At 32.3% G+C, this 12,769-nt stretch overlaps 2 protein-coding genes across 7 annotated transcripts in view; one reads left to right on the top strand and one right to left on the bottom strand.

Annotated features, from left to right (window-relative positions):
* The first annotated feature begins 908 nt into the window (after positions 1–908).
* On the top strand, positions 909–2,527 carry LOC132905361 (ribonuclease H1). The gene is made up of 6 exons (XM_060956573.1): positions 909–1,075; positions 1,164–1,313; positions 1,378–1,486; positions 1,578–1,708; positions 1,787–2,051; positions 2,139–2,527. The coding sequence occupies exons 1-6, from the start codon at positions 969–971 to the stop codon at positions 2,220–2,222; spliced, it is 846 nt and encodes a 281-aa protein (XP_060812556.1). The 5' UTR covers positions 909–968; the 3' UTR covers positions 2,223–2,527.
* A 930-nt stretch (positions 2,528–3,457) lies between these two features.
* The window catches only part of LOC132905357 (uncharacterized), a 35,221-nt gene continuing 25,909 nt past the window's right edge, over positions 3,458–12,769 (bottom strand). For all 6 annotated transcript variants that reach the window (XM_060956566.1, XM_060956565.1, XM_060956567.1 and 3 more), the window contains 7 exons: positions 7,185–7,662; positions 6,239–6,720; positions 5,843–6,036; positions 5,384–5,694; positions 5,212–5,268; positions 4,946–5,125; positions 3,458–4,839 (listed from right to left, as the gene is read on the bottom strand). In XM_060956566.1, coding sequence (XP_060812549.1) covers positions 4,798–4,839; positions 4,946–5,125; positions 5,212–5,268; positions 5,384–5,694; positions 5,843–6,036; positions 6,239–6,720; positions 7,185–7,662 — 1,744 coding nt within the window. In that variant the 3' untranslated portion in view covers positions 3,458–4,797. The remainder of the gene's footprint in view (positions 4,840–4,945; positions 5,126–5,211; positions 5,269–5,383; positions 5,695–5,842; positions 6,037–6,238; positions 6,721–7,184; positions 7,663–12,769) is intronic.

The raw sequence follows: 12,769 nt of genomic DNA, 5'->3' as shown, positions 1-12,769 counted from the left end.
TCTGTGCTATCATGTTCTGATATAAAATTATTATTTTTACCAACAAGTTTTGTGCTCGTGGATTTTCTCAAAAAATTATGTCGTTTTTAGTAGTTTTGTAAGTTTTCGAATACTTCTTATACTATTTTATTTTTGTAATACTTACCAATACTTACCGATTTTCTCCAACTCTTTTGTCATATTCTATAACTTATTTCTTAAAGTTATTGGAATTGGAAAGCTCGTTTTCGAATCGCAACTAAGAGCCAAGGGACTACTTTTAGCTACCGATGAGTATACCTACTTGCAATTAGTTAATGTTTCGGCTAAGTTTTGTATACGCATGCTTCTTCCAGCAAAACTGCCGAAGAAATGTGTATATAATTCGACCGCTTGGATATTGGTGGCGGTAATGCATGGATCGTACTTTTGACTAAATTTTCTCATACTCATACATAAAAGGTTATATAAATTGTGTTAATACGTAATTAATCCCAGAGAATGGGAAAAAAAGTAGAAGAGTAAGAAATACCAAAATAAGGTAAAGGTAAAACAGTAAAGTTAATATAATAAAATAATAATTTAAATTTGAGACAAAGAAAAGTACATTTCTATCTGACACATATGTGTGTGTATATATATTGTTTTTATATATAACATCAAAAATGAAATATCAGATTATTGTTTGTGATTCACTCAGAGGACATTATCCTCTTTGCCTGCAATATATTAATGGTCAGACCTGTGTTATATGATTGAAGGATCTTAGATTTTAGTTATTTTTTGTACTTGTTTAAATCTTGTTATATGATATGATTATGTGATATGATGCTTTATATGATTGTAAGGTATATAATACATACTTTATGGCATTGTTGTAGGAATAATTTACTCTCTATGTGTGAAATGTGTTTCACTCTAAATGTGTGAAATTTCATAAAATCAGTTAATGTTGAACAGGATTCATCATAAATTAATTGTACAATTAAATGACATTAAACAGATTTGAGTCTTTGGTGATTATATTAAAAAATATGACTTCCAAATATTATTATGCAGTAGCCAAAGGTCGTAAACCTGGAATTTATCGTACTTGGTAACAAATTTTTACATTCGTTATGCATTAATACATTGTTTTAAATCTATTTCAAAAAAATTGTATTTCACTGTTCTTATCAAATAAGGCCTGAATGTCATGAACAAGTGTCTTGTTTTTCTGGACCTGTATTTAAAAAATTTAAAACAGAAACAGAAGCAAACAGCTTCATTGAAGAACATAAGAAAACAAATAAAGAAAATGAAGTGAAAGATGCATTACCTATAATTGGTAAAAGGTATAACACAATTTTAACATATTAGTGTACATAGATGAATTTATTAATTGGAAAATAATTTTAGACAACGAATACAAAGTAAGAAAGGTACAGACTCTGATACCGAACAATCAAGTTCAAAAAAGCTAAAAACAATAAGTTCAACAAAATATGAAAATATATGTATAAATAAAGTAAATATAAGATAAAATATTTTATATTTTCCACATATAATTTTTATGAATGGATTTTTATATTTATCACACTATATTATTAATTTTTTAGGATTTAACTAAAAATTTTATTGTGGATAGCGATGGTTTTGTCAATGTATATACAGATGGTGCATGTACTGGAAATGGGAAAAAAAACGCAAAGGCTGGTATAGGTGTTTGGTTTGGTGACAATCATCCTCTGTATGTTACAATATATCTTTCAGTTATATTTAATGTGTAATTCAATGTAAATATCCTGTTTAAAAATGTTAATTGTAGAAATGTATCAGAGGCTGTTGTTGGTCGAGCAACTAACAACAATGCAGAAATTCAGGCTGTAACTGCAGCTGCTAGACAAGCAAGAAAGGCAGACATTAAAAATTTAAAGATTAATACAGATTCCCAATTTCTTATCAACTGCATAAAGCGTTGGATACATAACTGGAAAAAAAATGGATGGGTTACTTTGAATAACAAACCTGTTATAAATAAGAATGAACTAGTAGAAATGGAAAATGCTTTAAAACCTCTAAACGTGGTTTGGGTAAGTAATATATGATTATTTTATTAGTACTTAATGCCTTAATCTTATATTTTATAGCTCATGAACATTGGTACTTTAATGTTTCAGAATCATGTCAATGGTCATGTTGGAATTTATGGTAATGAAATGGCTGATAAATTAGCTCGGGCAGGAAGTTCAAAATATATCTAATATTCATATGTAATATTCACAAATATTCATTAAATGTATATTTATTTATTAATCAATAACTTAAATATTTACAGTATGTTGACAATTAAATTACACTCTATTCGTATATCAAAGACTTTGTATGCATTTTAAGGTACCTTAGGTTATATAGAAAATATTTGATTTTAATAAAAAATAATGCAAAATTGTTTGTTAGATTAATGTAAAAATTAAGATATTTGTAACATATTTTATAAATAATAATCGATTATATAAAAATATGTATTGATTGTATTAAATTGTGTTAAATTATATTATGTGTATTAGTTTGTAGGTACATTAGGTACCCCTTCAATATTATCAACAGCTCGGTTTTCTGTTGATCGAGGACATATTTGCTTTAAAAGGACGTATATATCCTCTGGAGATATTTGAAGAGCCAATAATTCCAATATGATGCTGAAAGAATAATTTCTTGAAATCACAATAGCTTTGACTATTATCAACTAATCAAAATAAGATTTTATTTTTTATATTTGTTTATTTTTTTACGGCATTAACAAATTCTGCACTTAGATAAATGTTACATTTATTATGAAATGTTGACATTTATAGCATATAAGAGCTTATCTCTATAACTATATCTTACTAAAGCTTTCACGTACAATCGTATAGGTTATGTTTGTATAGTTCATAAATTATTACCGATAAACTCCTGGAACTGCTGAAATCCCTGCTAGTTCGGCCAGTGCTATCAATTCAACTTGATGAGCTTGTGGAAACGTCATTCTATTAATAAAAAAAATCTTACGATACGGAAACAGTTTGCCGCGTAAATCTCTCCTTCTACACAACGCTGTAGCAGTGCCGCCAATAGTTTTTTAGTAAATTATGGTAACAGTGATCCAAAATAAATATAAATTAATATTTTATATGAATAATTCATACATTTTATTGCATTTAATTATATAATTTATCTAACAAGTATTACATACGTGTTATATATATTTATACAACCATTATTTAAAATTACATAAAATATTTTATAAAAATAAAAGTAATCACTATGAAACTTTAAAGAATAATAATAGAAAAACAATGAAAAAAACATTGACATTCATGAACTGAGTATTGTGAGAACTAAAAATATGTTAGAGAGATTGAGATCAACCTCGCTATTTTTATTTAAGAAAAGTGGGAAAGTTAATACATTTGCAGCATGCATCTGGTTTAGAGATAGTAAAAATTCATGAAAATATGATTAAAAACTTTATTTTGGTTGTTTTATAATTGGGAAAAATATATATAAAGTTACGTGTACCTGTAGGAACTTTGGACTACAGATTATATCTACGGCAATTGTCGTTTAGGTAACATGCTGATTTAAAAAAAAAAAAAAAAGAAAAAAATGAACTCAAGACATGTCAAATATGTTACCAACGAACAAGTTGCAAAAAGAAAAAAGAAGTATCTTAAATCTACACTAAGACTAACACTTCATTAAATCTAAATTTATACGTTGGTAACAAATGTGTTATAAAATATAATATTCAGTACGCATTGTACGTGCTGTTTCTCAAATGAACGTCGAAATATACATGAAAGCTAGAACGTCCGTGTATATTTTGTATTTTTATCGTCAAATGCGATATTATTTTAATGAAAAAGAATAGGACGTAGTTAAAAAAGGAAACGAAAAAGGAAAGGAAAATAGAGAAACGAAGCAAAAATGAAATTATAAAAACACTCGAATAGTCTACAACTTAAATTTGTTTAACATATAAAGCTGACCATGAAACGAATCTTACGCATGGCACACGGTTAACCAACCTTTTAAAATTTTACACTGAACAACCCTGCTAACACGTATAAAATTATGTACAACATCGCGAGATATAGTTTTGTGCTTTCTTCCTCGTTACAAGAACACATACCAGTTAGTTCTGGTAATGTTTCCTTTTTTTGTTTTTTTTTTATTTGGGAAAAGTTGAAAATTTTCGACTAGCGTACATTGTACGTCATGCATTGATTAAGGTCTAAAAAAAGTATCTGATATACGAAGTTGTTACAAATGTTTATACCCAACACGAATTCCTATTACGTTAGGAATCTCACGAACGGTTTGTTCTTTGAAAGATACACGTTAAATGCTTAATTTAGCAGGGTTAATACTCTCTATTTGTTTCCTTGAAGATTCACGATCGTTTGGAACTGACAACGAATAAAAGCAACGCGGTGATTACAGTGAAGCAACGATCGTCTCAACTTTATTCCTAATTTCTCCTTGTCAAGGTGCCCAAAGTCTCATGCTTTCACTCTTGTAAATACTTATCTTTCATGAAAAGCGCCGTTATTATGGCAATTTCTTTTTTTCTTTTTAAAGAAATAAAACTTATTTTTTACAGATTAAACATGTTTTAAGATCCTTAAAAATATATACTGCTTTCTCATTGTTTCTCCATTCCTCTTATCGTACTCAAAACGTGTTATGATCTCGCCTATTCTTGTTTTGACTAGATTCATTCTTAGTTAAAAGGGTATGTAATCTGATACCACGAGTAAACGGAAGGTTGAGATTAATATATGTGCTCGTTCCTTAACCAGAACACACTTCCGAATGTTCGTCCCACGCAGCAACCTGAAATTATTAATTTTACCAATAATCAATATAATATAATTTGATCATTATATTTCACGCATGATATTTATTAAATATTGTATATGAGATAAGCTTTAAATCTTACTTGGCATTCACGACTGCAGTACCACTGATGACCGCAGCCAGCACATACGAACTGTGCTACACGGTCATGACATCCTTGGCATCGTGGCGGGGTATCTCTATCCTCTCTAGCATCCCTGCCACCCGAAGAAATACGAGTCTCTCTATCTTCGATTACTGCTGACTCTTCTTCAACATCGTCCTACAAAGAAAAATATTTTTAAAATGTATCTATATATCCCACATTAAATGCATAAATATATATCCCATATTATAGTATACACTTACCACATGAGACTGAACTGGAGTGTTGATCACTGGCGTTATCGTTATTTCAGTTCGAGCCTAAAGATATAAAAGTAAATGATATTAGTACCGTTAACATACTAGGCTAATTTGTATATGCGATATGAATAAAGTTTGATTTATATAAAAAAAAAAAAAAAAATAAATAAAATACCTTGGAAGAAGATAGGAGGTCACTGATAGAAACCGGATTAGAGCCTTGATATGTTTGCAAAAGGTGCTGGGTTGCCGCACTTTGCTGTGGCATGGACGCGGCTGTTGGTGCATTCCTTTCTCTTTCAGGTGCGGTGAGTAATCTAGCTAAAGTAGGTGAAAAAGTAGTAGGTCTTGGAGATTGTGATTTCGTGAGAATTCCATGAAGTAATGAACCGCTCTGTTGAGGTGGAGTATTTTGTGGCGCTGAAGATGGAGCAACGGGGTGAAGCGTCACATCCGGATAATTTTGAGGAGTTTTTACAGGTTCACCTGTAAGAATTTTACATGAAAATAATTAATAATTTGCTCGATACTTAACATTTATGAAAGAGTTAAATCAATTTGTAAACTTGGAACCTCAAAATTTTCCTTTAGAATAAGGTCCCTTTTTTGTGCGCCTTTGTACGTAATTACATACCTTGTTGTTGACTTAATTTGGCAAACTGCACAAGCACATCCTTAAAGCTCATAGAATTATTTGGATCAACTGTGTTTGAGTTGCTTTTGCAAGAATCTGTACTAGAAGGCCTTGAATCAACGTTGTGACCCGTTTCGACCATAGCTCCACCAGCTCCAAGGCCAACATTCACCGAATTTCTCATTCTTCGACCTCTGTAACAGTTCAAGATATTTAATTTTTATAAATCTCACAAATACGAGAAATTTCTATTCCCGGAAATTTAAATCCTTGTGCAAACTTTGTTCAAATATAAAATAGTAGAAATCAATATGCATGTGGAAAACCCAGAAAAGATTTGATAGGACTTGACGTAGTATACTTTCTGATTTGCATATTCTGATATTCTATATTTACCTGCGCGGTACCGTTTCAGGATGCCTGAGTCTATAATCAGCGATGATAGATCTAACGTCGACTATGGTACCTTGTCGACCTTCGCCGATTTGTCTGTTCTCCGGACTAAGCGCTTCTGCCTGTTTCCGGCCATTTTCTCCACTTTGTTTGGGTGGTGTCGATTGGCGTTGCGATGCTTGTTTCGAGCCTTTTTCTCTTTTATAAGCTGGCGAATCTTGAGAACTTTCTTCAGGAAGATCTTCCTTAGAACCGAAACTCAATTTTTCTTTGGATACGGGAGTAGTATTACCGCTACTTTCCCATTCAGGACCCAGCGCTAAACTAGCTGGTGGCAATGTGTCCGCTAATTGTCCATTGCCCTCCATAAATCCCATAACTTGTCTTCTTCTCTCAATTCTCAGGTACGCTTCCTCCTTTAACTTTCTCATGCTCAAAATCTCGTTCCATTCCATTTCTTTGGCACGTGCTAACTCGTCTAGGGCCTATTTTGCAAAGAATAAGAACGGAAATAATTAAGTACCCAAAATACCTCTTGGATATCGCGTTATGCTAATATTAGATAACACCTGACACCTCTTGAATCAAATAAATGTAAAACGTCTGACATACGTTGGATATCTGGTATATAGTTTCTCCTATTAAAAAGTACTTGCTATTCTCTATGTACATATGTAATATCAACTTAATATTCTCTACAACAATGATCTAAATATAATTAAATTCGATTTTAACTAATAACTTACTACTAAAATGTGAAACTATTTTTGTTCTTTTCTAACAGTTGATATAAACATGTAATACTGGAATCGTTTGCATATATCAAATAAAATTGAAAGCAACGAAAATTATTTTTGTTCTTCTCTTCTATCAGTCGATTCAAATGAATAATTCTGGAATTATTTGAACATATTAAATCTAACGGAAAGCAACGAAAAACAATATTTACCTGAACTTCGGCACGAAGTTGATCAGCCCTCGCAGCAAGTTCTTCCGCGGTAACTTTTTCACAGCCAACAAGAGACGAGATATACTGTTCCCTCTGTTCAGTACAGAATTTCTTCGGAGTAGAATTTCCATTTGACGACATTTGTCCATCCGTTGACTTTCTCTTCCTGCTGCCTTCCGTTTCCGATTTCGTGCAACGGGAAACTACGGGTTTCTGTTGCGTCGTCTCCGCCGAGGACAGGCTTTTGCTTGCTACTTCCGATTCCGAATCACAGAGTTCATTTTTTATTGACGAGGATCGAAGGCATTCGATGGTGGTTGGAGCTGCGGCGGTTTCTTCTGGAAGAGCCGCTCCATTCTGCTGACTTTGAGGAACTTTTGGCGAAGACCTGGACGATTCGTCGTCCCTCGTCTTCTCAGCAGAATCCACCTTCTTCCCATTACCAGCAGTACCTTCCATAGCGTGCATCTTGTTCAAGCTGTAAATAAATGTTTTCTCCCATGAATAAGCATTTCCTCAGCGTCCTTCGAATATTTTATGTCGTTGGCCTTGTACTACTCGCTAAACTCTGTTGTCTAACTATATATGTATTACTTATATGCGATTCTTCAATTTGTCTTTTCTTTTCTTTTTTTTTTCTGTCGTTAACATTATAACTAATAAGAGAGTATAAGAGATTGCTATAATCGCGACAATGTGACTTGCAGTGTAACGCCTTTGATACGATAAATAGTTTATTAAACGACATTTAGATACTAGTTAAGATGAAGTTCTTATTATTTTTTTGACACTTGAAATTGATTACAGTACGGTACTAGGATGTAGTTTATTTGTTGATAATAGATAAGTCAGATTAAAAGTATCTGTGATGTAATGATGACATTGATAAACTTGATAAGTCGGTTAAAGTTTACTTTGACCTTGCATAGAAAATAGTTGTCATTGAATCCAAGGACGTCCAATAGAAAACATCTGGTATACATCTATATTATCATTTTCATGATATCTTGCATCGTGCATACAAATCGGCCACGCGTCCGAAGCAACGGTGTAATTAGCCGAGTTGCATAAAGGACTCTTAAGTAAGTGCAACAAATACACTGTCTTCGTTGTATTATGAGAACATCAGGGTTTTATTTAAGTTTTATCTACGTATATCCGATACATATATATGTTATATATTAAAGTAATATTTTTGTTTAATAAGAGTTTTAAATACAATCTCAAAAGGTAAACTGTGCGATAACTTTGTCACTTGGCAAAACAGCACAATATCCATTCTAACTCTACAAAAGGCTAACAAGTTGTACTAGTTGTAGAATAACAATTATAATTATAGTCATCAATTTATATAAGCGTAGTTATGTATGCTAGTTAATAGAAATTTCAACTTATCTTCGGACATCAAAAACAAACATATTGTATTACAACATTATATATTATCATACAATACTATTTTACATGTATATGTATATGTATATAATACAAAATACACGAAACACCAATTTTTAGTGCTCTTTAATTAAAACATATTTCTTTCCTAACATAAATAACCCAGGTACTATATTACGAACAAGTACCTAGATTATCATTACTATACAGAAACTTCCCATTTCTGTACCATTTATTCGATTTATTCCTTACAATCGCTGAAAATAAAAATTAAATTTCTCCAGCAGAGAATTTATCTAATGATCTAATTTGCATGTAACGTGTCATATTAGTGGTCCTGAGAAAATCTGCAACATAAATCTATGAAGTATTTGTTGTAACTGTGCGCCCTCGATCGATATTCGGACGCGGATGAACGAGTGGAAAGTGGGGTTGCTCCCACGACGAAGATGACCCACGGTGGTCTTCGTAACGCGTGCATGGCCGTTCTGCGTTTACCCTCAGCAAGAGGCACGCTTACACGCGCACTAGAATAGAAGGTTGACCACACAGTGGGGTTAACGCTTTCGCGCTTCCTATGCGCTCCACTGCCTGCTTCCAAGAGAGACCGCTCCTCTACAGGAACGTATCTACTCTCTATCATTTGCAAATCGATAAGTTCATTTGCAAAAATCTATGTATCAAGCACTCAAAAATTGAAAGTATTTTTAACCATGCTACGATCTCTCAAATTTTGTATTTCCATTTTCTTCTCATTTTAGCAAATAAACAACATTTAGTTATCATAAAGGAATAATCAGAGATCATGCGTGCCAATGAGGCTCGTCTTCATATTTTGGTCAAGATATTCTTTAAGATTAGAAGAATCCAATTGGTCGAAAATGACACGAAGCTGTTACGATCTTCGAAATTTATGTTTCGAGATCTAGCAAACAAAAAGGATTTGAATGTTTTAAGAAAAAGTTTAACATGAAATTGAAGTGAAAAATCATGCACGACGATAAGACCCTTTTCACATTTTGTTCGAACTCTGAATATGATATGATATGTTAAAAAGAAGCTCTAAAAATTTGTAATGTATTTGCGCTTAATCTTTCTTTTTTGGTATATCTCTGAATAAACTATAATTATTTGAGAAAGTTATACATATGCCGTTTCGTAATTTTAACTGCCATGTATTGTAACTATTCGTGGAGATTTTTAAATACCATAGCAATATATAGAATTAACGATATTCTTTATCGACGATAAGCAACAGAATGTAGTGAACTATGAACTTCGAAGTATTTTAGTATTATATTCTTATACGATTATTTTTACTATATTAGTATCCCGGATATAGGTTCCACGGGAATATATTATATCAAAATCTTATTAGCTGTAAACATATGTTGTGATTGTTGATGAAGCTAGTAACACGCTGAAAATTTAGGTTACGACCGTAGCTCCAAAGCAAACGAAACAAACAAGTATCAAAAATATAAAAGCTCGCACAAGCCTGCACGGCTTCGTTCCTAAAGTAGACGATTGTGCATTAAGTTACGAATTTAATGATTGGAAAACACGAGCGATAAAATATTTGTCTTCTTAAATACTAATGGGTAAGCCTCATTAACATGTTGCTGCTATCTTGTTAGAGAAAAATATGATAGACGTTTTCTCAAGTATCCGTTAGAACAAGAAACAAGAATAGTTCTGAAAAATATAAAAAGTAATTTATTTCATCGAATTTAAATTTACAACTACATTTCCATATAAATATCAACAGTCATATTTTGAGAAACTAACATTAACATAATGTTTAATACTTTTTATATTTTTCAGAACTATTCTTGTTTCTTGTTCTATTGGATACTTGAGAAAACGTGTATCATATTTGTCTTGTCCATCAGCTTATCAAATATTACATTTTATTAATATTATTGTAATAAACAAAGGAAACTTCAAGCAAACTATTCCTTCCGGTCACGAAGCAGGAAATACCGTTTTCTTGTAATATCGGTATTCGCAATAAAATAATTTGATCGAATGAAAACTGTCAAAATGATAAAACAATTAAGGATATTAATTCTACGTTAATACGTTGAATGTCATGCAAATTTTATATATTTTGTCTTGGAAACCGCAATAGATTCAAATATGTCACAAGGCAATATGTAATTTTTCCAACATATTTTCTATTTGCGGACTTCTCTTTGATAGTCTTATCTAAACTACTTACATCGTTGATAATTTCTTAGTCCGTGAAATTTATCTCATTTTAATTATTTAAACAAATTAAGTATCGTGAATCAGCGATGATCACTGTATATATAATAGGTTAGAAAACGTTAGATTAATGAAAAGTAAACATTGTGAGAGGAGAGGAAATACGAAATTGTAGAATCATCCAAAATTCGAGACTACGCCTGTGTCTGGTTTGGTACGAGAGACGCGGTGCTTGTGTGATCATTCGTAAGAGGGGAGGAGGTTCAGAGGGGGAGATTGCACGTGAGAGAGGGAGACAAGACGGTAGAAAGAGAGGACAAAAGAGGGGGAAAACGAAGTTCGTTGCACCCACTCGCGTTCACTGCACTTTATAGACGCGGATATAGGTTTCGCGGTACCAATTCTGAAAAGCGAAGTCTTCCTCGAGTCTTCGGGGCTTTCGATCGAAATAAAAGGATTACCGTTAATTCTAATGCGTCCAATCGACTCACTTCACGCTAATTTAGTTGAAATTTCGTTACAGGAGGGACGAATAATTTTTTATTGCTTCCTACACACGATGAATAGAATAAATTTTCGCAACGACTCTTTTTTTAAACAGGTATTTAAACAGGTTTATATAATATAAATTAATTTAAATTATTATTAAATTTCCAAAGAGTAGTTAAACATTAAAGTTTCCAACTCTGGAAATAATTTTCAAATACATTTCTCGAGTATTACACGTGCCAGTAAAATGTTTAAATAATCGCAAGTCAATGTATCAAGAACTTTAAAATATAATTTAGGTCATGAATGCTTATTTTACTATTATTCTCTTGTTCGTCCTTTTTTCCAGGTAGAATGTAACAGGTGGTTACTGGTCGTATTGACTTTCGTTTTCAGCATTTGTGCACTCGCCATCAGATAATCAGATACCGTTCACTTTAACAATTAAACGACACCATACATTTCATAAATATGTTCATATACTTAAAAGAGTCGGAAAAATGCTATTTACGAATAACAATACTACCGATCTACTGTCAAACGTAAATCTATTAATTTGATTGTTATATGGCATAATTAGAAGAATCTGGATATTCCTATTCATTCATAACTAATGCTGTATAAGTCTAAAAGATAGTAAACAGAGGAAACTGTGAAATAATATTTAATTAATTTTCTACTCGAGATATCTTGACGAGAATATTTGAAAAAAATCTGTTCCAAGTACCTGTATCATCCATATTGAAACCCGACGTTTTATTTACTTTGTATCAGTACAATGATATTCCATTGTCACGATTACCAACATTAAATTCACCGTTTTAAATACTTATTGGTTAAAAAATGATAACGCAAGAGGGAAACAGGCACCAAATCACTTTACACTGCACTAACTAAAGAATTTGTATTTCGTTTGAGTGTCATACCTTTCACGCTTTCCTTGGCTTCACGAAACAGTAATAGAGCATAGAGTTGTTTAGCTGTGGCGATAGCGAAAGCGAAGGAGAAAGCGAAACCGGCCGGCAAACCATAATTGAAATCTTCTGGATGAACGAATAAACGAATAAAACTGGGAAAAACTGTATCGTCAGGAGACATGAAAAATATAATCATTAGCATTAATTTCAACGTTAATCACGAGGAGTTTATAAAGTAGCGGTACACGTTGTAAAGTCGAACTCGTCGTCCTTGTGCAACTCTTTCACGCAGTAGATTCAAAGGAGAATATCGACAGGATTAATATCGATCGCGTAATCGAGGTTACGGAGAGGTTATTATCGATGCTATGGATTTACGAAAAGTATCGAGGTTAAGGAAACGCTTTTCAAGTACATACATTATCGAAACTAATAGCATACTGTTTGTACTACGAGTTCGATAAAACGTACGATTTTTCAGGAAATATTTAAAAGAAGAATGTAATATTACTTCACCACGTTTTACAGGGGCAGAATCATGACACAAGAGCAAGATCAAAATTTTCTTTAAATAGCTCC

The sequence above is a fragment of the Bombus pascuorum genome, chromosome 3 (assembly GCF_905332965.1).
Source record: "Bombus pascuorum chromosome 3, iyBomPasc1.1, whole genome shotgun sequence".
Taxonomy (NCBI): Eukaryota; Metazoa; Arthropoda; class Insecta; order Hymenoptera; family Apidae; genus Bombus; species Bombus pascuorum.
The sequence above is the reverse complement of the archived record's forward strand: the minus strand, read 5'-3'. Positions and strand labels throughout refer to the sequence as shown.